This window comes from Myxocyprinus asiaticus, chromosome 32 (assembly GCF_019703515.2).
Source record: "Myxocyprinus asiaticus isolate MX2 ecotype Aquarium Trade chromosome 32, UBuf_Myxa_2, whole genome shotgun sequence".
Lineage (NCBI taxonomy): Eukaryota > Metazoa > Chordata > Actinopteri > Cypriniformes > Catostomidae > Myxocyprinus > Myxocyprinus asiaticus.
The window spans coordinates 17,053,693-17,081,429 of record NC_059375.1 but is presented as its reverse complement, the minus strand read 5'-3'; the positions used below and the strand labels follow the sequence as shown (position 1 = coordinate 17,081,429).

General features: G+C 39.5%; 1 protein-coding gene across 3 annotated transcripts in view; it reads left to right on the top strand.

Moving 5' to 3' along the window:
• LOC127422832 (myosin phosphatase Rho-interacting protein-like) overlaps positions 1 to 27,737 on the top strand; it is an 86,005-nt gene that overhangs the window by 51,624 nt on the left and 6,644 nt on the right. For 2 of the 3 annotated variants that reach the window (XM_051666625.1, XM_051666627.1), the window contains exons 10-23: positions 3,560 to 3,616; positions 5,925 to 5,993; positions 6,175 to 6,264; positions 6,502 to 6,611; positions 7,023 to 7,572; positions 8,431 to 8,568; positions 10,154 to 10,207; positions 23,298 to 23,445; positions 23,643 to 23,760; positions 24,346 to 24,505; positions 24,906 to 25,016; positions 25,106 to 25,192; positions 25,621 to 25,783; positions 25,899 to 25,984. In XM_051666625.1, coding sequence (XP_051522585.1) covers positions 3,560 to 3,616; positions 5,925 to 5,993; positions 6,175 to 6,264; positions 6,502 to 6,611; positions 7,023 to 7,572; positions 8,431 to 8,568; positions 10,154 to 10,207; positions 23,298 to 23,445; positions 23,643 to 23,760; positions 24,346 to 24,505; positions 24,906 to 25,016; positions 25,106 to 25,192; positions 25,621 to 25,783; positions 25,899 to 25,984 — 1,941 coding nt within the window. The remainder of the gene's footprint in view (positions 1 to 3,559; positions 3,617 to 5,924; positions 5,994 to 6,174; positions 6,265 to 6,501; positions 6,612 to 7,022; positions 7,573 to 8,430; positions 8,569 to 10,153; positions 10,208 to 23,297; positions 23,446 to 23,642; positions 23,761 to 24,345; positions 24,506 to 24,905; positions 25,017 to 25,105; positions 25,193 to 25,620; positions 25,784 to 25,898; positions 25,985 to 27,737) is intronic. The other variant, XM_051666626.1, reaches the window with a different exon arrangement.

Below are 27,737 nucleotides of genomic sequence, written 5' to 3'. Positions count from 1 at the left end.
AGAGTAGCAACCCTGCTTAAGCACATTGTGTTTTGTCTATACTTTGATAAAGAGATCACATTTTATGACCATTTAGTACAGAAAACCTGCTAATTCCAAAGGGTTCACATACTTTTTCTTGCCACTGTAAATCTTGAAGTGCATGCTGTGAATTAATCAATATGTCAGCCCCCATTCCCAAATGAACATGTATAACATCAAATAGGGAACCTAAATTTGCTTCCAGGTAAATTAACGTTAATAACTTTTATGTCAGTTCATCTACATCATTATTAAGGTCATTAAGGGGCACCATTAGCTAAAGATTTCCAAGTACCATAGTAAGTCTGTTGTCGAAACATTAGAAACCGTCTTGAATTAATGAGGTTTATTTCCTTTCAGTTAAAAGAATAGTTCACCTAAAATTAAAAATTTCTCATCATCATATGAGAATATCTCACCTCTATAGGTCCATATAATGCAAGTGAATGGTGAGCTCTGCAGATTTTAATCATATTAATGCATAATTTAACACTGTTTTTAATGCTAGATTAAAATGCTTTGCAGTTCCACACATCATTACAGCCCATAAAAGTATAATATCCATTCAATTTGTACATCTTTTGAGCACATTTTAAAGAATCGGTCAAGGAAATCTCAGATTCATCGGGAAATCAATGGTTTACATACACCCATTTCTGATGGAATTTTTCTGCTATCTCTACTGAAACTAATCTTGGTTGCCATCTTGTCTCTCTGTGGTATCTGTGTACTTTATTGTTAAGACCATGGACGTCCTATTCCTCCCCTGTTGCTGTTGGGTGTAGCGTACTCCTCTCTCCTGCCAGGTCATCTCCACCTCCTCCCTGCATCCAGCTGTGCTCTGTTCTCTTACTTTCCATTTGTTCCTGTGTGAGCGTGTTTGAATAGAGTGTGTGTGTACAAATCTCTTTGTGTTTTATTTCACTGTAGTTTATATATGTTGTTTTGAGATTCGTTTCAGTGAGTGTATGGTGAGCAGTCCTTATCTTTGTGCTTATAAACTCAGCAAAAAAGAAACGTCCTCTCACTTTCAACTGCTTTTATTTTCAGCAAACTTAACATATGTAAATATTTGTATGAACATAAAGATTCAACAACTAAGACATAAACTGAACAAGTTTCACAGACATGTGACTAACAGAAATGGAATAATGTGTCCCTGAACAAAGGGGGGGTCAAAATCAAAAGTAACAGTCAGTATCTGGTGTGGCCACCAGCTGCATTAAGTACTGCAGTGCATCTCCTCCTCATGGACTGCACCAGATTCACCAGTTCTTGCTGTGAGATGTTACCCCACTCTTCCACCAAGGCACTTGCAATTTCCCGGACATTTCTGGCCCTAGCCCTCACCCTCCGATCCAATAGGTCCCAGATGTGCTCAGTGGGATTGAGATCCGGGCTCTTTGCTGGCCATGGCAAAACACTGACATTCCTGTCTTGCAGGAAATCACACACAGAATGAGCAGTATGGCTGGTGGCATTGTCATGCTGGAGGGTCATGTCAGGATGAGCCTGCAGGAAGGGTACCACATGAGGGAGGAGGATGTCTTCCCTGTAACGCACAGCGTAGAGATTGCCTGCAATGACAACAAGCTCAGTCCGGTGATGCTGTGACACACCGCCCTAGACCATGATGGACCCTCCACCTCCAAATCGATCCCGCTCCAGAGTACAGGCCTCGGTGTAATGCTCATTCCTTAGATGATAAACGCAAGTCTGACCATCACCCCTGGTGAGACAAAACCATGACTCATCAGTGAAGGACACTTTTTGCCAGTCCTGTCTGGTCCAGCGAAGGTGGGTTTGTGCCCATAGGTGACGTTGTTGTCGGTGATGTCTGGTAAGGACCTGCCTTACAACAGGCCTACAAGCCCTGATTGTGCTTTCCTGGTGTAACTCGGGCAGTTGTTGTTGCCATCCCGTACCTGTCCCGTAGGTGTGATATTCGGATGTACCGATCCTGTGCAGGTGTTGTTACACGTGGTCTGCCACTGCGAGGATGATCAGCTGTCCTTCCTGTCTCCCTGTAGCACTGTCTTAGATGTCTCACAGTACGGACATTGCAATTTATTGCCGTGGCCATATCTGCAGTCCTCATGCCTCCATGCAGCATGCCTAAGGCATGTTCACGCAGATGAGCAGGGTCCCTGGGCATCTTTCTTTTGGTGTTTTTCAGAGTCAGTAGAAAGGTCTCTTTAGTGTCCTAAGTTTTTATAACTGTGACCTTAATTGCCTGCTGTCTTTAAGCTGTTAGTGTCTTAATGACTGTTCCACAGGTGCATGTTCATTAATTGTTTATGGTTCATTGAACAAGCATGGAAAACATTGTTTAAACCCTTTACAATAAAGATCAAGAAAGAAGTTATTTGGATTTGTACAAAATTATCTTTAAAATACAGTGTCCTGAAAAAGGAACGTTTCTTTTTTTGCTGAGTTTATATGTATGTGAATGTGTGTTTGCTTAGGTACTCACATTTGTGAGTGTGTATGCGTGTGTGTGTTGCACTGTCCAGTGTTTTTAACACTCTATTTTCCCTGGACACAATACACAAATGCTTGTTGTGTTGTTTCTTTTGTGTGGAGCATTTGAGTTCCTCCCAGCAAGCTGTACAGTTGAGATACTCAGAACTGGCATGTGGAGTGTTTTTTTTTTTCCATAATGGAACTGTGAATCTGTGAACTGTGACTGTGAAGTCAAATATTCCAGAAAAAAACACCCTGACTTGCATCTTTTTCTGTCACCCAAGAGTGTAAAGAAACCAAATAGCAGAAAATGCTTTGTGTTGATTGTGGTGCACTGGTTAAAATGTGAAAAATTGCAGAAAGATCTTAGACATCTGCTGACAGATATTGGGCGTATACCCCAGTGAGTAAATGTTCATCATAAAGCCCAAAGTATACTTCGGTTAGATGCGGCCGCTATGGACATGTGATGCAAATTTAATCATCAACAGAGTGCTCGAGCACTGAACGCTCATAGACCGTTTTTTCTAACAGTGCTTTTTGATCGTGCAGAATGCTCATGCGCCTGGAGTTATTTGCAGTAATTAGTGGGTCCACAAGGTGGCAGCATTCACATTTGAGCCGCTGCGGTCACAAAGAAGCGCTAGAAGATGTAATCACCGGTAAACAACAGGAGACGAATGTGAAAAACAACAGTGGATGGCGTGTGAGGTCAGGAGATAATTGCATTTGTATAACTTGAGTCCGAAGAATATAGACATCTTTATGTGTACTCCTGAGGAGAAATAGTCCAGTATCTCTAAAAAATTAAGTATAATTTGACATGCTCGCGTTCGACTGTATATGCAGACGCTAAGTGTTCATGTCAAAACCGAAGTATACTTTGGGTTTAAGCAGTGCCACGCAGACTTCAGAGGCTGTACTTCACTCTGCACAGATGCCACCTGATACTTGTTCTACTTATCGTGCATGAAGACTTGTGTGATCTCACAAAAATAAGCCATTAAGTTCACTAATAGCTTGGCTATTTCTCTGTTTATATTCATGACTGAAATGTTTCCCCTTTGGATTACAGCCAGACTTGCTGAACTTCAAGAAAGGTTGGATGGTGAAACTTGATGAACAAGGCCAGGTAAGAGCTTGTTCATGTTTTTTTTGTAAACAATAAACAATGATAATCTCTCATCACTTATCTCAGAACAAAATAGCATCCCCAAAGTTCAAGGACACCAAATTTGAATAGAAATTGAATAGAAAATGTAACAGAATTTTAACATCAAAGCCAGCTGTAGACTGACTTGATTTTTGAAATACTTAGACAAAGGTATATGTTAAGCATTGCTCATTTCAGTAAATAATATGTAGTAGAGCTGGGTGAAATTTTGAATATGAATTTCCCATGATTTTACTGGTGATATAAAATAAAGCAAGCACTAATTTCTCAATTCTTGTCTTGCAAGTTGCAAGTTTGTGTGTTCATACCAAAGTTTTAATAGCATCTGATTTAAACTTAAGTAGCAAAAAGTGTGTTGGAGTAAGTTCAATTTATTTCCATGAATCAGATCAAATTGTTAGTTTTAGTGAATTGATTCAAAACTCTTATTCAGTGGTACATTTTATAATATATTAAAATGTTTTGTAAAAAACAGGTAATGATTGCTTTTTTTATTATGTATTGTTATATTGGTGCATGCAATTTATTAAATATAATTTTCTTTTGTGTACATTTAGTTGTAAAACATTGTGGGCAAACATGCCTTCATTATTTTAACTACCGATAGATGTTTACTTTAGTTTTCTTCTTGCATTAAACATTTTGAATCTAATTGGCTACAATAGCTATTTGGTCAAAATGATTTTTTTTTTTTTCCTGCAGGAAAACACTATATTTGGATTCTACTGTATATTTGGTGTTCTAAATTTATAGAGCTAGTTCTTAGTTTTAAATGCAATGTCTCTAGTTACTTAAAGCTGCACTACGTAACTTTGTGCTCTCTAGCGACATCTATGGTTGAAAGTTAAAATTGCAAGCAATTTGCAGAAGAACACATTACGTCAGTCGTGCTTCGGCACTGCTCATCTGGCGGATGAATCTCATAATTTGAACTTACCTGGACATCGCCTGTGTGTGATCATGACTGGGAGATATTCAGAGCCGGAGTCATAATGTTTATATTCATGTTGATATTATGTTATATAATTAAACATTTAAAACTGAAGTATTACTTGCTTTGATAAAGATAAAAAACACTATTATTTTACATATTTCAAATGAATGAATTTTACACTTATAGCACTTTTCTGAAAGTACACTCAAAGCGCTTTTTACATAGAGAACAGGTGACTCAATCACCACCAGTTACCACTATATTTTAATATGATTATTCAAGTGTTTTATCTACTATTAATGTTTATGTTGTTCTACACTTATAAATTTAAGAGGTGAAACTCGTGTTATGGCTGATACGAGTTAAATAGAAGACATTATTTTTATATGATACTTTTTATATTATTGTACAGCCTCAATTTATAATGCAAGTGAACCGTTACACTACAATAGTATGTCTATGCAATGCACACAATAACACCGTAAACTAAAAACATAAAACGAGGATTCAGTAATGATGGGGATAAAATAATATGCTTAAAAATGCAATATGACAATTACTAGAAGTCAATTTCAGAAGTCACACATAAAAATGTCACAGTAACTTACCCAGACAACGTATATACATTGCGATCGGTTAACACACAAGTAATGTTCGATTCATAAAAGCATGACCCTACCAGAAAACATATCTAAGCATTATAGCAGGTAAACAACTTCAAATGGATAACAGGTAAACATCCATCCAGATTGCTACGATGCTGTGCTGAACTGTGTATGACTGACTGAATTGAACAGCGTAGTTTCCCCAGCGTTTCCACATGACGGCCAGTACATCTTTCCTGTGTTTACGGACATGACGTAATGACATAAGGATGAAGACATAAGCCAGTGATTTTGCATCAAATCTGACCCGCTCAAAATACAAATCATTTTTATAGGCTTAAAGTAGTGAATCAGGGTGAAGTAAGGACATTGTTTTGAACACTGATTGTTTATATGCTCAATCAATAATGGCAATTTGTTCATTTTTAACCAGAAAATCTTACATAGTGCAGCTTTAAGATTGAAAGCTTTTTTCTGACATTTTCTGCATTGATCAAAGTTATTTGGCTCAAATGCTTTTTAAAGGGCATAGCACACATTTTGCAGCTTCAAAAGGTCAAAGTTGAAAGGATATAGCCTCATAACTTTACCCCCCATGGTCTATAAAGAAGTATGAATGTCTTAAAAACCTGCCCATACATCAGATAGATGCAGGGTTTTCTTGTACCAATGTCTCCTTGTAATGATCTGATAAATTTCATTTTTATTTATTGTCTTTTTGTTTCAGTGGAAGAAGTATTGGTTTGTGCTGACAGATCACAGTCTACGATACTACAAGGATTCTATTGCTGAAGAGGTAATTCACAGTACCTGTTAACAGTGCATGGAATAGCCTTTTTTTTTTTTTTTTTTTTAATGATGCACACACATTCAGTTTTTAACCCCCCAGTGATTTATTTCAACAATTACCCTGATTGTTGTACTTTGGAATTATTCCTTCACTGAAAGAATGTTTTTTGGTCTGTGTGTGTCAACAGGCATCTGATCTTGATGGAGAAATTGAGCTCAGTACATGCTATAATGTTACAGAGTATCAAGCTCAACGGAACTATGGCTTCCAGATTCACGTAAGTGTGTTTAAAGCTCACATGCATTTGTTGTAGTTTTAAGTTCTAATAGTGATGCTGATGTTTTTTTTATTTTTTTTTTATGTTTGACATTTTATGTTAAAGACATGTTTTATGTAGTTGTATTTTGTTCTGATATCAAAACACTGCAGGGACAGTTCTCCCAGTCATTGTACTAGTTTCCAAGGGTTTTAATATCATTTATTAATCAGACGATTCTTCTATCTTTTTTTACAGACTCAAGAAGGGGTGCATACTCTCTCTGCCATGACTGCAGGAATACGACGCAACTGGATCCAAGCAGTCATGAAAAATGTCCGGCCATCCACCGCCCCAGATGTTGCTAGGTCTGTTACTGTGCATGATGTAGTAAAATTATAAAAAAGTCCAACTTTAATGTGGATTTAAGTACTATTTACCTACATAAACTGCTCATTGGATACAGTGTAGTTTTTATGGATATATTTGTATTATTCTGTGAAACTCGCAAGATTCACATTTGCTGCTAATGAGGTTAGGGTATGGGTAGGGTCGGTTTAGGTTTTACAGTTTCAGATTCATGCAGGTACTTTAAATGTAAGTACAATGTAACAACACGTATAAACACAAATAGGTACATTTTACTGTAAGTACTTTGTAGTAAAGACAACTAATATAAAGTGGGTCAATCAGAAATGACAATAAAAAAACAACATTTTTGTTTTCCATTAAAAAATATTCTCAACCCAATTGTTAAACCTTTTTTGTCTATAAAACAGCCTGACGGATGACCATGGTTCTTGTGGACCTTTTGAGAGTCTAGCCCGGCCTGATATCACTCAGGACTCCCTGTCCTCCGAGGCGTCCTCGGTAGAGCGGGACATTGGAGTAAAGAAGAGCCGGGCGAGGGAACGGAGGCGCGAAGGACGGTCCAAAACTTTTGACTGGGCTGAGTTTCGTCCTATCGCTCAGGCTCTGGCACAGCAGAGAGCGCATGAGGCGGACACCTTGCAGGCCGAGCTAACCAATGCCGAGCGCACCAAGAGGAGAGAAGAAAGGCGGAAGAGGTATGAGAGTGTCACCGGCTCATCTTTCGATCCTGCCACTGACAGCGCAAAGATGGACATTGAGAGTGGGGGCGTGGTCCAGGTAGATGCATCGCCCCCACCTGTGGAATGTCAGCAGAGGGTGGAGGATGAGATAGAGCAGCGCTGGCAACAGGTGGAGAAGACACCCATCAGAGAAGAGAGGAGAGTGCCCTTGTCCTCAGCCCTTCAGACCAGAGACATGACAGAGCTGGAGAAGCTAGTAGAGAGCTACAAAACAGGGGTACATAACTGCAAAATGCAATGCAAGATCTCAGTTTGAACCAGTGCTAACCAAGTTAAATCATCTCAAGATCATGAAACATGATAGGGAAAAATCTAGGGCTGGGCACTTTATACCGTGCAACAGTAGAAATGTCATCCGGTAGAGATTTTGCTATACCGTTTATGTCATGATAGATACATTTGCGCGGCTATTAGTGGGCAGGACAGTACGTTAGGGTTAAGGGTTAGATTAGGGTTAGGTGTTACCTAACAGGTGTTACATGTGAAAGCAGCAAAGAAACACAGAGGTATGTGAAAATAAAGAATGCAATATGATGATAAAGTTTCTATTAACAGATTTTTTTAGGCACAATGCAAAACTGAGTTTACATTGTTTACGATTGCCATGAAATATTGCAACTAGCCGTATTAATAAAGAATTCAATTTAAGAATGTTTGTGGTGCTATTTTAATGTAGCTCACCCAATCATGAACGTTAGGATTGTTCGATGTAAGTCTGTTGATTTTAACCGAGGCTAAATAATAATGAGAGACTTATCATTATCATGAATAATCTTTTGCTTTGCATCAATCAAGTTCTGAATAAAAAGAAAAAATAATCAAATGACATAAGTACCTTTCATTTGTAAAATATTTTCTTTCTTTGTATTATCAAAAAATGGGCAGTACCACATGGTTAATTGTTAACATATAATGTATATACAGTATATATAAAAGCCTTAATTGAATTTCAAGCAAAAATAACTATATTATGATAAATACAGTTAATGTAATAATTATTTATACCACAATAAAAGAAGTCATACCGCCCACCCCTTTCTAGTCATAACTGCTTTTATGTTGTGGAAATTGTCAGGTTGAAGAGCTGAAAGCTCAGTTGGAGAGCTGCCACCAGCACTTGATGGACTCCAATCGGCACAAGCTAGAGCTGGAGGGTCAGCTCAAAAATGCTCTCGAGAAGGAACAGCAAATTCGTGCGGGTTACATTTCACCGGTAGGCCATATTTATGTCATTAGTATAATTTTCTTAGAGACCTTTATGTTTTTCATAATGTATTCTGGCATTTAGTGGCATTTTTTCATTTGTGTCAGTATTACAGAAAAAGGAAAAATAAACCACATGGCTTCCATCTTTATCATCAAAGCTGCGAAGGCGTCGCTTTGCATGTCTAGAGACCATTGCATGTAAATGAACAGATTTGTTTCTCATGCTCTCTTTGCCTCTACTTGAAAGATTCCTCTTGCCATGTTCAACCGAAATGACACATTAAAATTTTTTATTTCATGCAAGCTGTATTGCATGTTCCAACATAGAAATGATTAACATTAATTGAACATTAATTAATCAATATGCTGTGGTAGCATGACAACTTTTTCAACATTTAAACTTACTGCACCCTCCAGATACATTCATACTCATTGATGCACATTTGCAAGTACTACAGAACATTTTATTTGAACATTTTTATTTTTCATATCTGATTACAATCTTATCAGTATTTCTGTAATAGTTTTAGAAAGCTAGATGGGTGGAAATAACGTTTAGTTTCATGTGTATTCTCTTAATTGCATTGAGTATCGTTATATCTCAAGGGTGCAGAAAATTTCTCTAAAATGTATCTTTTGCAGACAAGTACTGTATATGAAAAGATGTCTGTTAAGGACATATTTGCATGATATGTATGTTCATATTTAACCATTCATTCATTCCTTTCGATTTTTAACCTTATTCTTGAGCTTTTCCATAAATGCCATAGAGTTTAAAAATCTGGGAGAGTATACATGTGTCTGTGCGTGTGTATGTATGTGTACATGTTTGTTGTCTTTAGTTTTTGTTCAAAAATATTGTTTGTTTTCTGAGCTTAATTTGGACTTAATTTCAGCCTTTATTGCTTTGTGCGGGATTAATGTCACAAAACTTTTAGTTAATTTTGTAGTATGACCTTCATTTAAGTATTTTTCATTAGAAGCAAATATGTTGTGTTTCCATATAGTTCTCTATATGAAGTACTCACCAAAGGTGACTAAAGATTGAATGCACAGGACACATCTCCATCTCTATCTATTACAGTTTTGAGTTGTTGCTTTGTGGATGTATTTATTTACTTGGAATCAAAAGGTTTGGTATGTGTTGTTGCGACATGGAATGTGAACAGACTTGGTAAAACACATAGTAGTGGTTGTTCAATAGTTTAGATTAAATTGTTAGGTTAAAAGTGTACTTCAGAACATCAGGCTTATTAATGAATGGCATGTAACTTTACTGGTATTCTTAGCTAGTACTAATTTTGTGTTACTTACCCGATAGTAACTCTAACCACTAAATATGCATGCATTATGATTTACTAACCTTTGCCATTAATTTTTTTCTAGCGTTCTAATTTTCATCATTCCATGAAAGAAGCTGAATGTATTTACTATCTCTTTAACCTTAATAGTTTGACAAAGATGTTGTAATTAAATGTAAATTTGCCTCAAATCCTCAATTTTTGGAAAATTGTTGATTTGTAATCTACAAATGAATTAGCATTATTCACCTATGCTGACTGTTAATCAACTGTCTGGTCCCCTTTTCCAAGCTGGAGTCCCCTTTGAGTCTTGAGACAGAGCCCCAGATGAAGAGGACAGAGCTGGTTAGTTCTCAAGCTCAGAGCTTAACAAAGAAGTACCAGAAAACCAAAGAGCTCCTACAGCTGCAAGAACTGAAAAAGCGCAACATGCAGGCACAGCTTGGCCTTTCTCTCTCACACTGGTCCACAAAGGAACCATACCTTTCTGACACCAAACAAACTACCACCTCGGAGGTCTATCCCTCAAATGCCATTCAAAAAACAATCAGTTTTGCACTTCTGGACAGTGAGGGCAAGATTAAAGAGCTTGAGGGCTTGATAGATGCCAGTAAGCCTCTGACACTAAGGGAGCTGATAAAGCTTATGCTCTCACATAGCGAATATGTTTGGGTAGAATGTCCTCAAGGACAGGAAAGAAGTGAGCACAGTAGGTCAGGTGAAATGACACAATGCCAGAAACTGTTGGAAAGCCTTAAGACCCAGCAGGAAATTGAGAATGAGACCATGAGGAAAAGCCTGGAAAAGGCTGGAGACTCCATCCGGGATTACGAAGCTCGTTTGGTCACCATGGAGGACATGTTAGGAAGAGTCCAGAGACAGAAAATGGAGGGTCTCAAGAATCCTTGCACATCAGCTTGCTTAAGAGATGACCACCCGGAAATGATGAGCAGAGATCTGTCGCAGCAGGTTGAATTGTTAACAAACGAAAACGTCACTTTGAACCAGCGTTATCAGGAAATTGTTAACCAGTTGAGGGAAGCGGATAGAGAAATAGACAGGCTAAAAGTAGAGCTTTGTAGACTCCGTAGTAGTCAGCAATATCCACAAGGCAGTGTAAACCAGGATATGACTGAGCAGGAAGACAAAGAGACAACTTCCACAGATAAAAATATTTACGAGCGAGAACTCAGTGAAAAATCGCAGAAGCTGCAAGAGGCTCTCATTAAATTAGAGGTGCTTGGTAATAATTTGAAAGATACAGAGAAAAGACTGCAACTTAAAGAGGCCACCCTTAGGGGTCTTGGATTTCAGGTGGCAGAAAATGAAAAAGATGATAAAGAGTTACCTCCGGAGACAGAAGACCTCAAAAACCAAATAGAGGTCCTTCAGTCCAAGCTTTTAGAGAATGAGCAGATGCTTCAAAATGTTGAGAAGATCTGTAGAGAACTTCAGTCCCAAAACACAGAGCTGCTTACTAAAAATAAGGATGCAGTAAGGATGTTTAGTCAAATGCTTATTGATGCTCAAAAGGAAATTAGAATGTTAGAGGAGAAGGCAGGAACTGAAGTAACGCTTGGTAGTGAACCAGGAACAAAAAGTGGGGGCCAAGAGTTGATGCAGAGAGAAGAAAGACTGGCACATGATGGTAAGATTAAGGAAGTGGTGAAAGAGTTCAAGAGGAAGTCTGAGTCTCTTAATCATGTTCTTGACATGTTGATAAATGGCAGTGAGGAAATTAAGAAATGTCATTCTTCCAGCACTGGCATGGAGACCGACACTTTAGACAGTTATCAGACAGGAATGATTAAGGAAATTATTGAGAAAAAGATTCTTCAAGTAGTTTTAGATGGTTTAGGCAGCTGCCAGAAAGTCTCTGGGTGTGAGCAAGCCCTTGCAGCCGTAAGGAATGTTGTAGAGCGTGTGCTAGTTGAAAATAAAATGCTGCTTTTTATGAATGAACTCTCCAATCTCCAAGAAATACAAAGCGCTGGACTTGGAAATATGTTGAGTGAAGAGACAACCATGAAATTGAATTTTGACATTTTGAATCAGTTGTTTGATCCTGCTAATTCCTGCATTACGAAAAATCTCCTCGAAATCATACAAAATAAAGTGGTTTTATATAATCTGACAGCTTCAGCTATTAGGGAATGTACAAATGAGCAACTCCAGTCCTTAGCTTTGAATCTTTCAAGCTGTGGGACTCAAGAGAGACACTGCTCTGAATACATTCGTGAGGCCATCTTGGATGTAACATGTACATACTTGGTAATTCAGCAGAGCTTATTGAAGAAGAAAGAGTTAGGAAGAGAGACACATTTGGAACTAGCTGCCTGTGCAAGTTGTGCTGATTTGAGAGCACAAAACATGAGATTTGAACTCAAACAGAAGCAGGTCCAGTCAAGTTTCCAGAGTGCCATGAGTGGGGATTCAATGGCCGTTACCCACATTCAGATAGAGGGAGAGCCAATTGACTCCCTGGACAAGGCCATTCAGCTTCAGGACATGGTGGCCATGCATAAAAAGGAGCTGCGAGAATTAAAGGAGGTATATGAGCAAGAAGCAGAGAAGCTACGACAGGAAGTGGCTAAGGCTGGTGAGACTCTAAGGCTGAGGTTAGAGGAGAATGTGAAAGAGATTGACTCCCTGACTGTTTGCATGGAGAACCTCAAGAAGAAGCATGAGATGGAGTGTCAAAACTTAATAGCACGCTTCAATCAAGAGATGGAAGAACTTACGGATGCTGCGAGCCCTGATGTTGCTGAGCTTGCAGTGGATGGAAAACCAAACTCAACTTTCCTCAAACTGCGGATAAAAAAGCTTGTGTCCCAGGTGTCTGACTTGACAGAGGAAATTAATCGGCGAGATTGTGTGGGGGATGAGACATTGCTACGTCTGAAATATGAGAAAGACCTGGGAAACATAAAGGTCAAGGAGTTCTATGTCCTTGCTGTTCTCCGTCCATAATAACTCCATGTGGCAACCTTAAACCTGACCCTTTCCCCTCTTTTTTTCATACTAACCCTGCTTTGTGGTGCTTTGGTCTAGCCTTATATCTATAACCAGTGATGCATGGCTATTAACTTTAGATATGCATGTACATTTTAAGTATTAGGAGTGTGGGTGAGCTGTGATAAGGTAGCAGAGTAAAAATATGATACAACTTATTGGACGTTCTCTTTAGATTGGAAGTGTGAAGTAAATAATTTCTAGCAAAAACTATTCCAATTGAAAACATTTAAGAATGCATTCCACAGACGTATTAGACAATGCTTTACTGCATTATGCATTTGGCAGACGCTTTTATCTATAGTGACTTTCAGTGCATTCAGGGTATTAATTTTTATCAGTTTGTGTTTTCCCTGGGAATCAAACCCATGATTTTGGTGTTGCTAGCGCCATGCTTTACCAGTTGAGCTACAGGAACCACATCTGCAATCATTCAGTAAAATTATCAAGGTATTTTATTTTATAATTTATTTTTGTGCAAGATGCAACTGGAAAAACTTCATTTGTCGGAGTTGTATGTGGTTCACCTAGTTGACTTGAATCTGAACTTGTTTTTTTTCTTTACTTTTATCTGACTAAACCTCTGCCTGATTAACAGCCAGTGCTCAATGCAAAACTAGTTCTATGCATAAACTGCTTATCTTTGATGAATGAAAACGCCAGCTGTTTAAAAACTAATTATTAAAAATAACAAAGTAATGCAATGCAACACCCAAAATATTTCATTTTAAGCTATGTTCTATGGAAGTACCAATTTAAATGTGGAAGAATTTAATGAATTGTCTTTCAAGACAGAAACTTAAAGAGATCATGGCATACACCTTTTATGTTTTTATTTTTTTCCCTGTGGTACACTTATTATATTATTAATGTTTTTATTCCACCAAAACTCATAATTTAGTAATATATGATAATTTTCTATCCTGTGTCTGGCTCTCTGTCTAAAACTCTTGGTTTAGTTCTCAGCGTCTCCTTTAAACTTCAATGTAAATGCCCACTGTTATGATTGGCCTACATCGTGCAGCCCCTCGAATACAGCCATATATGTTTGAAAATCAATCAGAAAAGAATGAACCAGCTACACAATAATACAAAACTAAATTTCAGGGTTTCCACATAGTGCACACTCAACACATTGCATCCAAATGTGTCAAAATGTTCACTCAAGCACAGCAGCACCATAATCTATAAATATCAAACAGTCATAACATACTGTATGAAACATTCATGAATGGAATTGGTTACTTATGGTTTTGAAGTCGGGCACAATAGTGTTTTTAACCTGGTTTTCCCAGGCAGTGGCAGCAATTAAATGGAGCAGAACAGAAGCGTTTTTGAAAGTTGAGCTTGTACTGCTCTTTAAACGTGGCACACATCACCAGAAATGCATAAAAATGGCGAAAGATGTCCATCTAGTGCATGTTTACATAGACCAACAATTAAAAAATAGTGCAAATGGGGCTAAATGCATCCAGGATGCATTTATACTCAAACAAGAAGACACAGAATGGGGATCTACTTTTAAGAATTGTAACTTGACATTGCAGCTTTTAAAAGCAGCACGAGATGCATGATAACGGATAACTGTAAGCAGTTCGTCTATTTCATGTTTACATAGAAAAATGTTGGGCTCAAGAAGGTGTCCTTTGTAAGTCCCTTTGGTGCAGATGAATAGTAGGCCCGTCTTGTTCTCTTCTCTTCACCTTTCTGACTGAGCGCCAGTGGGCAGGCCAAGGGTGCCATGATGTAAAAGTAGGTGTTGATGTCTTGCTGTAGAGGCAGTCATGTGCTGATGTATTCATCTCTATGACATCACAAAGTTGGGAAAATCCATTCGAGACATTTTTTCTGCTTGGTTTAAATAAATGCTCTTTGTATTTAAAAGGATGTTTTAAGTTGAGAGTACATGTAAACTGGAAAATGTCATTCCTCATGTCATGACCCCTTTAAGAATAATTTGGTTGTATTGTATTGTTGATTCAACTCAGCAGTTAGCAGAACATCTGGTAATTTCCAAAATTTCCAAATCCTGACCAAAAAAAACAGCTAAATATTCATATTTCTTTCAGAATCTGTTGTCCCCTGTCACAGTTACTGTTTGAAAAATTAACCTTGAAAGCTGTTTTTAGTGGGATTTTACCATCATTTCTGCATTTCTATTAGGCTGATTTGTCGGTATGTGATGGAGCCATTTCCTGACTAGGTTGTTTTGCAGTCATAGACATTTGTGCTCAAAAGTTTGCATACCCTTGGAGAATTGGTAATATATGTACCATTTTTAAAGAAAACATGAGTGAGCAGGCAAAACACATTTCTTTTATTTCTTATGGGATTCATATTCAACTGTAGGTTATAACAGAATGGCACAATCATAAAACAAAACATGGCAACAAAGAAAAAAACGAAATGACCCCTGTTCAAAAGTCTGCATACCCTTAGTTCTTAATACTGTGTATTGCCCCCTTTAGCATCAATGACAGCATGCAGTCTTTTGTAATAGTTGTCTATGAGGCTCCAAATTCTTGCAGGTGGTATAGCTGCCCATTCGTCTTGGCAAAATGCCTCCAGGTCATGCAGAGTCTTTGGTCGTCTTGCATGAACCGCATGTTTGAGATCTCCCCAGAGTGGCTCGATGATATTAAGGTCAGGAGACTGTGATGGCCACTCCTGAACCTTCACCTTTTTCTGCTGTAACCACTGGAGGGTCAACTTGGCCTTGTGCTTAGGGTCATTGTCGTGCTGGAAAGTCCAGGAGCGTCCAATGTGCAGCTTTCGTGCAGAAGAATGCAAATTGTCTGCCAGTATTTTCTGATAACATGCTGTATTCATCTTGCCATCAATTTTCACAAGATTCCCCGTGCCTTTAGAGCTCACACACCCCCAAAACATCAGTGAGCCACCACCATGCTTCACAGCGGGGATGGTACTCTTTTCACTGTAGGCCTTGTTGACCCCTCTCCAAACATAGCGCTTATGGTTGTGACCATAAAGCTCTATTTTAGTCTCGTCACTCAAAATTACAGTGTGCCAGAAGCTGTGAGGCATGTCAAGGTGTTGTCGGGCATATTGTAACCGGGCTTTTTTGTGGCATTGGTGCAGTAAAGGCTTCTTTCTGCCAACTCGACCATGCAGCTAATTTTTGTTCAAGTATTGTCGTTTTGTGCTCCTTGAAACAACCACACCGTCTTTTTCCAGAGCAGCCTGTATTTCTCCTGAGGTTACCTGTGGGTTTTTCTTTGTATCCCGAACAATTCTTCTGGCAGTTGTGGCTGAAATCTTTCTTGGTCTACCTGACCTTGGCTTGGTATCAAGAGATCCCCGAATTTTCCACTTATTAATAAGTGATTGAACAGTACTGACTGGAATTTTCAAGGCTTTGGATATCTTTTTATATCCATTTCCATCTTTATAAAGTTCCATTACCTTGTTACGCAGGTCTTTTGACAGTTCTTTTCTGCTCCCCATGGCTCAGTATCTAGCCTGCTCAGTGCATCCACGTGAGAGCTAACAAACTCATTGACTATTTATACACGGACACTAATTGCAATTTAAAAAGCCACAGGTGTGGGAAATTAACCTTTAATTGCCATTTAAACCTGTGTGTGTCACCTTGTTTGTCTGTAACAAGGCCAAACATTCAAAGGTATGTAAACTTTTGGGTGATTTCTGTTATCATTATGATTTAAAAAGGAGCCAAACAACTATGTGATGATAAATGGCTTCATGTGATCACTATCCTTAAATAAAAGACATTTTTGCATGATCAGTCATATTTTCAAAATCAATGCCAAAATTTCACAATTTCTGCCGGTATGCAAACTTTTGAGTACAACTGTAAGCATAATATTAAGCCAGTGATTGAAATAAACTGATGAGGGAGTTGGCATGAATTAACCAGCATTGGTATTTTTTCTGGCAGCCTGTATCTTTATTTGTGTTTTGTCTCGTTAGAATAAGTTTTAATTTCTTAAAGAAATATTCCTGGTTCAATACAAGTTAAGCTCAATCGACAGCATTTGTGGCAAAATGTTAATTACCACAAAATTTAGTTTTGACTTGCCCTGCTTTTCTTTAAAAAAAAAAAAAGCAAAGCTCTGGGTTCCAGTGAGGCACTTACAATGTAAGTGAATGGGGTCAATCCATAAACGTTAAAATACTCAATGTTTCAAAAGTATAGCCACAAACAATGTGTGTGTTAACATGATTTTAGTGTGATAAAATTGCTTACCAAACTTTTCTGTTTAAAGTTATAGCCAATTTTACAACTTTGGAGCAAAATAACACACTTGTGCTTCACTGTGTAATTGTTGATTTGTGAAAATGGAACAGTGTGTCTGTGTGCACACCACTGCTCAAACACAGCCCATTTCCGATCATACGCGGAGCACGTTGAAGCAGCTCTCGTACTCTGAATTATTTCAATCACCCTGGGGGGTAAACCCGTGACACTCAAATTTAGCCTCTAATTGGCCAGGCTCAAAGAGCTACTCAGTCCTGGGCGGGGTAAAATATTTCCCCCCGTGCTTGTGACAGGAGATCCCTGCGCAGCGGGAACAAAATTTGAATCATCTCCGCCAACCACAGTTTCCACAGCCAGTTTGCGGTGATCATTATGACTGAGTGACCATATTCTCTTACTCTTTTTAGAGTTGGAATGATCAGACTCAGTTGAGGAAACACGTTAAGTAGCCAAGGATGCGCTAGAGCATCTACACCCATAGGAGCACCGTCTCTCGCCAGATAGAAGAACAGAGGGCAATGAGCGTTTTTGCGTGATGCGAAGAGATCTTTGGCAGCTCGCCCGTATCTCTCCCATAGCTGACTCACTACCTAAGGGTGAAGTCTCCATTCTCTGTAAAGAATATTGCCCCTGGCCCCTGGAATGGAGATCCGCCACCGTATTCATCGCTCCTGGAACGTGCGTCGCCTGCAATGAAAGCGGGCACCACTCCACACAATCAGTTTTTGTGCCAGGCTGTGTAGCCGCTGTGAACATGTGCCCACCTGTCTGTTTATGTATGCCACTGTTGTCCGATCTGACTAGGACATTGTGGCATTGAAGGAACTGTACAAAGTGCTTCAATGCTAGCAACACTGTCAATAACTCCAGAAAGCTTATGTGCGCGTTCTGAAGTGACGCGGGCCAAACCCCATTCACTATTCTGCCTTCGCACACCGTGCCCCATCCTGTGAGTGACACGTCTGTCGTCACCACTTTCCTCAGAGAGACCACCCCCAAAGGGTTCCCCCGTGAAGGAAAGCAGGGATTCTCCGGTGACTGAGCATCCCCTCTTCACTCTTACTCTGTGATTTAAGTGACGGCAAGGACACAAGTGCTGCACAGCAATCCGATGCTGAAACTCTCTCATTCGCAGTAGTCCCAAAGGAATGACTGACACTGTTGAGGCCATCAGACCCAATAGCCGTAGACACAACTGGAATGAGACTTTTTTCCCTTTCTGAAAAAGGGACAATCAACCGTGAATCGATCCGATGCATTCCTCTGACAGAAAACACTCGATACTGATCGGCGTTCAATCTGAGACCCAGTTAAATTATTTCCTATGAGGGCATCAGGCAGCTCTTTGTCTCGTTTATTTTGAATCCCAGATTCACTAAATGAATGAATCATATCTATCTATGCTTGCTGCCGCAACGGCACGAACAGCAGTAGATCGTCTAGATAAGCAGACACCCCGAGACCCTCAGTGACCCTTAACCTCAGTGGCATTAGTGCTGCCTCCACATACATGCTGAAGTCTCTCGTGCCAATGAAAGTCCGAAAGGCACTGTCAAAAATTTGTAAGCTATTCCCTGATAGGCAAATCACACAATTTTCGGTGTGACGGGTAGATGCCCACATGAAAATACGCGTCCTTCAGATCGAGTGATGTAAACTAGTCGCTGGGATGAATAAACTGAGAGAGTGTTTTGAGCGTGAGCATTTTGAACTTGTACCTTCTGAGGTATTTGTTGAGTTTTTGCAAATCCAGAATGGGACGGAGACCTCCTCTCTTGGGGATGATGAAATACTGGGAGTAAAAGCCCTGATGGCTGTCCTCCAGCAGCACAATCCTTATTGCTCTGTTGCTCTGCAAAAGGAGGCTGTTTCCTCCCTTAAAATCTGAGCTGACTCCCCCTCCACTGTTGACATTAACACACTGTTGAACAGAGGTGGTTTTACAGCGATTTGCAGCAGATAACCCCATTTTATCGTAGATAAAATCCAGGGCTAAACTGCGCATGCGCGCCAACTTTCTGCTTGAACAGATAAGGGCACGCTAAAGCTCTCGCTCACTGATGGTACTGCTGTAACATCTAGTGGCGGAGTTTGTTATTATTTTGTGATTTATTTTCACACACTGCTGTGCCCTTGGCCCACTGCCTGGATGCACAGAGGAGATTTTTATTTTTGTCACATGTTTTTGTGCAAAATTTCCTCCACTCTCTTTTCTGACCCCGTGGGTGGAGAGGGGAGATGCAAACTGAGAGGCACTGTTGAAACTGGTGCAAACACTCCCATTAAATCGTTTGTGTATAAACCATGTAACACAACTTATGGTTTGATTCCCTTTCCTATTCCTCTTTGCTGGAGGGGCGGAAAACGAACTCACTTCTTGAGGGAGGAGTGGAACAGAGACTCCCTGAGTGCTGTTCACCCATTCCATGTCCCTAACCATAACATTAGTTAGGTCGCCCGTCTCTTCTTGTTCCCCTGAGAGTTAGACAGACGATGTTTGGCCACCGCCGCTGCGAAAGAAGCCTTGCTTCTCGGCTGGGACCGTTTCGGCTGTGCCCCTCCCTACCCTGACTGCTGGTGCAGTGGGGGAGGCCTGGTCTGGGTTCTAAAACCAGATTGTCCACCTCTAAAATGAGTTGTGAACCCAGAACGTGATGGCTGCAGGGGGGCAAGCAGTGGATTTTTGGGGAAAGGTAGGTCTCGAACGCTTCCCCATCCTTTTTCCTCAAATCACATTGCTGCCGCATTGTGGACACCGTAGCCCCGAAAAGGGCTTTCGGATCCACTGGGGCATCGAGGAACTCTGTCTTCTCCCTCTTAGACAGGCCAGACACACCGAGCCAAAAAGCCCTTTCGCCCACAACGGTGAAACCCATGCTGCGATCGCAGCTCAGGACGGCCCCTCTTGACGCATCTCTTCCCACAATGCCGCATCCAGCACCCCCGCATCAATTTGTAGGCCCATCTCCTTCATCAACTTGGTCTGATATGCTGCTAGGAGCGAGGTGGTGTTGAGAGCCCATACAGCTAGGACTGAAGATCAGTAGATCTTTTGGTAAATGGAGGCCGAAAATCTCTCAGTCCGTCCCGACAATGAAGCGGGTGCAAAAAAATGCCCGACAGTCAGAAGGAAGGTGATTCACCACCGACTCCTCGACTGGAGGGGGTTGGACATCCCCAGATCCTCCATTTCATGCACATCCAGCTTAGAGTAAACTTCAAAAGGCACTCTGTGCGAAAAAGGCTTGTCCCAAAACCGACGCATCTCCACGATGCACACTGGTATGGCTGGAATAAATTGCTTTACCAGGGCAGCTCAAGATTGCAGACATTTGCTGTCATACAGATCCCTCTCTGTACCCTGGCCAGTCTGCTCGATGGAGAGTTTCTTGCAGCTGGGGTGGGGGGTCTTTCTCCGCTGGTGGTGGAGAAAAATAGGGTTCCTCATTATTCAAAGTACGAAACGGGAACAATGCGGGCAACACTTGGGATTATTCAGCTTGTGCATGCCTGACCCCCAAACAGACAATATATAGCGGGTGGGAAACCTTTGGCGAGATCATCCACAAGTGCACGGACGATGATCCTTCCCCTTCACTCTGCCTCTTGGTGAGCTCACAGTTGCCATGACAGAACCCGAACTCAAGAACACAGAAGCAGTTCACCACAACATTGCCACTTGATTCTGTGTTAATCCTCTTGCCGTAGAGGTAGAAGCTATAACAGCTCAAAACTCCGCAGAAATAACGCAAACCTGCCTCGACGCTCTGGTTCACGCCTCCCGGAGAAAACAATATAATACAGCAGAAAATATATTCAATTTGACAGTGAATATACTCGCAAAAAGAACAGCTGCGTTCTGCGACGTACCTGAAAGGCTCGCCTTATGAAGTTAAGCGATCACTTCTTACGAGTCCTGCTGAGGATAGCTTCCAAAGATCGTCACAGGGAAGAGAACAAGAATGAAGTAGGCACCTATGACTGTGGTTTATATAAGGAGATGGGACTCCATCATCACTGCTGTGATTGGTCTGTCAACTGACAGACTGGGTGTTATTCGTGCTTCCAGGATTGGCCACACCTGAGACGTTACCCATAGTAAGATACCGTACAAATGTTAGAGAGAGAACTTTAAAATACAAATAAATATATTTACTTTATACTCCGTCTCAAAGAGCTTGCAAGAAATTAGTCATAGTCAATAAATCATCATTTATTTCAATTATTTAAAAATTTACGTTTAAATATTCCGTTTTTTATAATTAATAAGACACATTTTTACAGGTATAAAACTTTAATAAAAGTAAATGTTTACATGCCATAAAAGTGGACATGCTGTAATTAGAAGTTTGGCTTAATTTTGCTTTCAAAAATCAAGCTTTATTGTAAGATAAACTTAAATATGCATTGCCAATGCATTATTAGACTTTATACATACAGATATAAAACAAATTGAGTGCTGAAGTTTAATTTGCCAAAGCTTAAAATCTCAACTATTATTTTCTCTGGCTGTTGTTCAGATGACAGTGAGTGAGCGTTTTCGGGCGATGGGAAGAGATACAGCAGCTTGCCCGAATCTCTCCCACACCTGAAGTCTCCATTCTCCGTACAGTAAATCCGATCCCTTGTTTATTATGCCTGGGACGTTTGTCACGCTTAATAAGTGTGTATTGCTCCACACAATCAGTGTCTGTGCTAGGATGTGCAGTCGAGTGTGTAACTTGTAATTAAATATGTCAGTTATAGCCACAGGAAGTGGAGTTTCAGGAATTGGAAAAAACTAATACTGTATTAATTGTTATTTTTAATTATTCCCCAGCCCAATTTATTTATCAAAATTTTAATGCATACAGTTTGTTTAAAATTTATTTTACGAAAACTCAATCGTATGACATTTGTCACCAATATGTGGTACTGGACTGTGCATTTGTCCTGACAAATGAGGAAATTAGATTTTCCACCCAGAAAGCCTGGTGAATAAACAAGTGCAGGTGTGGTTATGGGGTGACATGGGGACAGGAAGCTGTTCTGCACTCAGCAGGAGTTGGCCTGCTATAATGCAGTGATTCATGAGACGGACCTTGTCCCTGGAACGTAGCCCTATATAAACAACTGCTTCATCAGGCCTGTAGAGAGCTAGACAGCATCTATGACTGAGTACGGAGATCAGGGCCATTGAATAGACAGCGGAAGCATGTTTGGGATTGCACAGTCAGAAGGGCATTGAAATCTTCTCTTGTGGAAACTTGTACTGAAATTATGCTCTCAACTGTGTTGGTGAATAGTTCTGTGTTTTTTGGAATTAAATGCTCAGATTTTTTTAGACATGGTCCACACTGATATTTAGGCAAACTAAAGGCATGATATCTAATATAGACTATGCACAGGATGTTTCTGCAGATTTATTTTTACTGACAAATGAGACCTTACACAGTGGCCCCAAAAAGTATTTGGACACTTTAGCCAAAATTACAATTTATGAATTTCACTGCATTAGAAAACAAAATATAAAACCAGGTGGCATCTGCAGTAAAATAATGCTAGACCTTTTCTCAGAACTCGCTGAACTTTTCTGGTTACTTAACAACTGATCTCAAGGTCATTTTAGCGAATGTATGAAGTTCATTCCCTTGAGGTTCAGGTGGTCGACAACCAGAAAGTGTCTGAATACTTATCTTACATTTGAACAGTATCAAAATATGGAAAAAAGATTACATCTTTTTGACAAATCTATCATTTCATAATTTAAAAACCTAACAAACTTCTTTTTGTGAATTTTTTGGGTTGTGCTATCTTTCTTTAAAATGTATGCAACTTGGTTTGATATTTTGTATCTATTGCATTTCATACATTCAAGACATTCGTACATTTTTAAGTATCGCTTAAGTGTCCCAAAAATGTTTTGGGGCACTGTATGTCTATAATGTGACATAGTCCCACCATTATAGGAGGAATTGTGTTACGTCTACAATGCCATCTATCACTGGCCTCTGTGTCCCCTTTATGTTCATCGTAGGTTATTAACATCTAGCTTTGTGTGGACACCGCTCTGTCCACACATCGCTAATCTCTGTTGTCTGTGTAAGTGTTGTCCTTGTCAAAAAGTAAGAGAACTACAATTGATCCAAACATGGTGAACTAAACTGCTGCTCCCTGTTGTCCGATTCCTTCTCATCTCTACAGGCTACATGTGAACGAGGCTTTGCTGCCATGGAAGAGTCCCACCAGAAGGTGATAGACGAGCTGCAGAAAAAGCACCAGCGGGAACTGGAGAAACTGCAGGAAGAAAAAGAAAGACTGCTGGCAGAGGAGACAGCAGCCACTATAGCTGGTTAGTCAGAGGAAAAGTGCAAGAAGCACTTTTTGTTGCCAGAAATCTTTTTTTTTTCGTTGCATTTTGTTTTGTTTTATTTAGTTTTTTGTTGTGTTTTTTTCTGTGTTGTGCGGCGGCGTTTTGTTTTACGTTTTGTGCCATTTTCTGATTAAGATATATCATACAGATTTTTTATGCCGTTTTTATTTTATTAGCTATCGAAGCGATGAAGAATGCACATCGGACGGAGCTCGGGAGGGAATTGGAGAAAGCACGCAAGGCCAACAACAACACTGAAAATGCAGACATTGAGGAAATCTGCAAGCAACACGAGTCAGTTGTTATTCCTTTATGCTATTTCAGTGCACAATGACAGCTTGTACTCATAATGCATTTAAATCTATCTCAACCACTTCTTCTCATTCCTCTGGAGATATCCCGCACCAAAGAAATAAATAACCTGTCCCTTTTTATGTAATTGAACGTAAATTGCACAAAGGAACAGGGAAGCTTAAAACAAGCTTATAAATGCCAAACTCCACCTCTCCCCAACATCATCTTTATACTCTTATTATATTTGTGCTTTCATTAGTGATGCATTTATTTCTAAATCTGTGATAAGCAAAGACTTCCTACATTCTCTATAACTACCGGTACATTAATTGAAGTGGATAAAGAGTTTAAGACAAATGCCCAACTGCATGACAAGCTTCAGTTGCCAAGTGTATCCTGGGGCAATTGAGCAAAGATGGCAGTGTTCCAATTCTGTTGTGATTGTTGTTTGTCTACATTCCCATAATCTGCCCTTAAGTTCTTGGGTGTACTTCTGTCTAGACTTTGAGGCCTTGCTCTTTTAGCATTTGTTTAAACTTTGAAGAATTAAAGAAAAAAAATGGCTCTTATGTGTGTGTGATGTAGGGAAGAGCTGATGTCGTACCACAGGGAGATTGAGGTGTTATCAGAACAGTACTCTCAAAAGTGCTTAGAGAATGCACATCTGGCCCAGGCACTTGAGGCCGAAAGACAGGCTCTCAGACAGTGCCAACGGGAGAACCAGGAACTTAATGCACACAACCAGGTAATCATGGACATTGAAGGATCAATGGGTTTGTTCACCCAAAATGTCATTTCTGTCATCCCGTAGGATTTCTTGCGTGGAACACAAAAGGGTGTTAGGCAGAATGTTAGCCTCAGTCACCATTCACTTTCATTGTAAGGAAAAAATATGCATTGAAAGTGAATAGTGATGGAGTCTGTCAGTCCCTAACATTTCCTTTTGTGCTCCATGGAAAAAGAAAGTCATACAGGTTTGTAAAAACACGAGGGTGAGTAAATTTTTGGGTGAACTATCCCTTTAATGCAAATAAATCTTAACAAACCTGTAAACACAGAGATCAAAACCAAAACCCCAGTCTAGTTTTTCATCTGGCTGCATTGTATTTGTGGCATTCTCAAAGCTGTTTTTAATTGTTTTGAAGGAGCTAAACAACCGTCTGGCTGCTGAGATCACTAAGATGCGATCAATGACGAGTGAGGACGGCATAGACACAGGCAGTGTCATACAGGGAAAGGAGCTGTATGAACTGGAGGTCTGTGATAACTGTTTTCCCATGACATCTAAGCTATTTTTAACAGCATCCTGGGGAAGAAAACATCATTGTCCTGCTTATGTTTACAGGTAATGCTGAGGGTGAAAGAGTCAGAAGTGCAGTACCTGAAGCAAGAGATAAACTCTTTAAAAGATGAACTCCAAACTGCCCATAGAGTAAGTGCTGCATATTTGTTTACACTACCAGTCAAACATTTGGACATACCTACTAGCACTTTGTTGTTACTCTTTTCCACATTTTAATTAGTAAAGTCATCAAAATTATGAAATAAGACAAATTGAAATATTGGAATTATTGTAGTGACCAAGAATCTTTTTTTTTTTTTTAAGAAATCAAAGCTTCTTTTGATCTTATATTTTTTATCATCTTCAAAGCACTTTGTCTTAAAGTATAAACTCTAGGCATCATTTATATTTCCCTAAAAAATTAATTGGATCAAAATGTATTTTTTAGATCATGAGAAACATAAATTCAGTCAAGTGTCCAAACCTGTAGTGTATGTTTTTCTTAATGGCAAGAAAAGACAAGAATGAATGATGATTAATGTTAATAATACATGACATGCCCATCTTTGTTGTCATAGGATAAAAAATATGCAACAGATAAATACAAGGACATCTACACAGAACTAAGCATTGTAAGGGCCAAAGCCGAGCGAGATCTAGGGCGACTTCGTGACCAGCTGCAGCAAGCCCATGAGGCACTGGGAGAACCCACACTGGAGGATGTGGAGCGTGGTGGTTATGGTACATTCCTATAACTTTATTAATTGCAATAATAAAGTAAAACTTTGATTAAAATTTAATTATGACCTTTTTTAGGGGATGTTTTGAAACAGTTGGCTCTCACATTGTCTTTCAGATATCATGAAGTCAAAAAGCAATCCAGACATTTTAAAGATGGCAGCCGCAGCTGCAAAACGCTCTGAGCGCACCATGAGGTCAAAGGTAGGTTCCCAAACACAAATATGTAGTCCTTTCACATCCCCGCTGTCTGTCAGTTGAGTTTCTTAAGTGGGCTGTTCAGACCGAACGCATTCTTGCAATTTAAAAAATAAAAGCATGACGCAGCGGCACAAATAGAGCAGAACACAGGTATCTCCAGATGCGTTTTAACGGTTGAAGTTCTTTTTAGCTTGACACACAGTCTAAATAATGCTGTGCAAGACTAAAAAATATCAGCAAGATGCAGCGCAACAATCAAAGATGTCAGTCTATCGCATGTTTACATAGAAAAAAACAATTAAAAAACAGTTCGGATGGATACATGTATTTGGTGTGAACGGCCCTTAAGTTTCACAGAGTTGAAAGCAGTTGAAGTACATAACCACCTGTTCATAGTCTCAGATTTAGTTAGGTTACACTGCCACAATCAGGTCACCTGCTTATTGTCTCAGATTTAGTTAGGTCACACTGCCACCATCAGGTCACCTGTTTATTTTCCTTTCCGATTAAAAGATCCCTGGTATTTTTGTGGGAAATTATGTCTTTAAAGTTTAAGTGGATTAATTATTAGTAGTTACACAGTTTAGAAACTCAACACTTTGTGTGCTGTGTTCTGTCCCACAGGAGAAAGCCTGGTAGGTAGCGGTAAGAAAATTGTCTTTTGAACATTTCCTTCTCTAACACACAGTGGTGTGTGTGTGTGTTTGTTTCCTCCCTTTCCCTCTGTTCCCAGTCTGTGAGTCGTGACATGCCCTGGGACAGCTAAAGACTAAACCCTGAAGACCTTTTGACTTCTAATTTTAGGTAAATTTCCTTGGAAAGGACAGTACACGCCAAACTCCCCTATGCATCCCTTGCATCAAGAATTAGATCACTTTTTTGTATTCAGAGGGATTTTTCTTTAGACAACCATTTAGTAAAGTGATTTAGAGATTTTTTAGAGACTTTATTTCTAGGTTATATTTTTTGCATTATGCATGTGGTTCTCTGCTAAATGCAGTTGACAACATCATACAGTGATGGCCAAAAATATTGGCACGCTTGTTAAATATGAGCAAAGAAGGCTGTGAAAAATATGTCTTTATTGTTTATCCTTTTGATCTCTCATTCAAAATATTCACAAAAATATATTACATTTATCACATTTACATTTTTACATTTATGCATTTGGCAGATGCTTTTATCCAAAGCAACTTACAGTGCACTTATTACAGGGGCAATACCCCCGGAGCAGAGTTAAGTGCCTTGCTCAAGGACACAGTAGTGTTGGCTTTGGGGTTCGAACTAATAACCTTCTGATTACCAGATCTGTGCTTTAGCCCACTATGCCACCACCACCACCATATCCTCTAATGGATATCAAACAATTGCAAACACAACACAAGTTTTATCAAAAAACAAATCTTGTTGTCAAATATATGTGTGGCACAATAGAAATTCTTATGAGTAAAATATATCTGAAGGATATTCCCATTCATAATTTACTTTTTTTTAGTGCACCTGGGTGACTAGGAACATGAAATTGTTCAGCCATGGCTTCCTATTTCAGAGGGGTATAAATATAAAGTAACACACAAGCCAGATTACCTTAGTCATCTATCACAATGTGTAATATCAAAGAATACATTTATGATGTGCAGCAAAAGGTTACTGAGCTTAACAAAATGGAAAATGGCTATAAGAAAATAGCTAAAGCTTTGAAAATACCCATTTTCACCATCAGGGCAATAATTAAGAAGTTCCAATCAACTGGAGA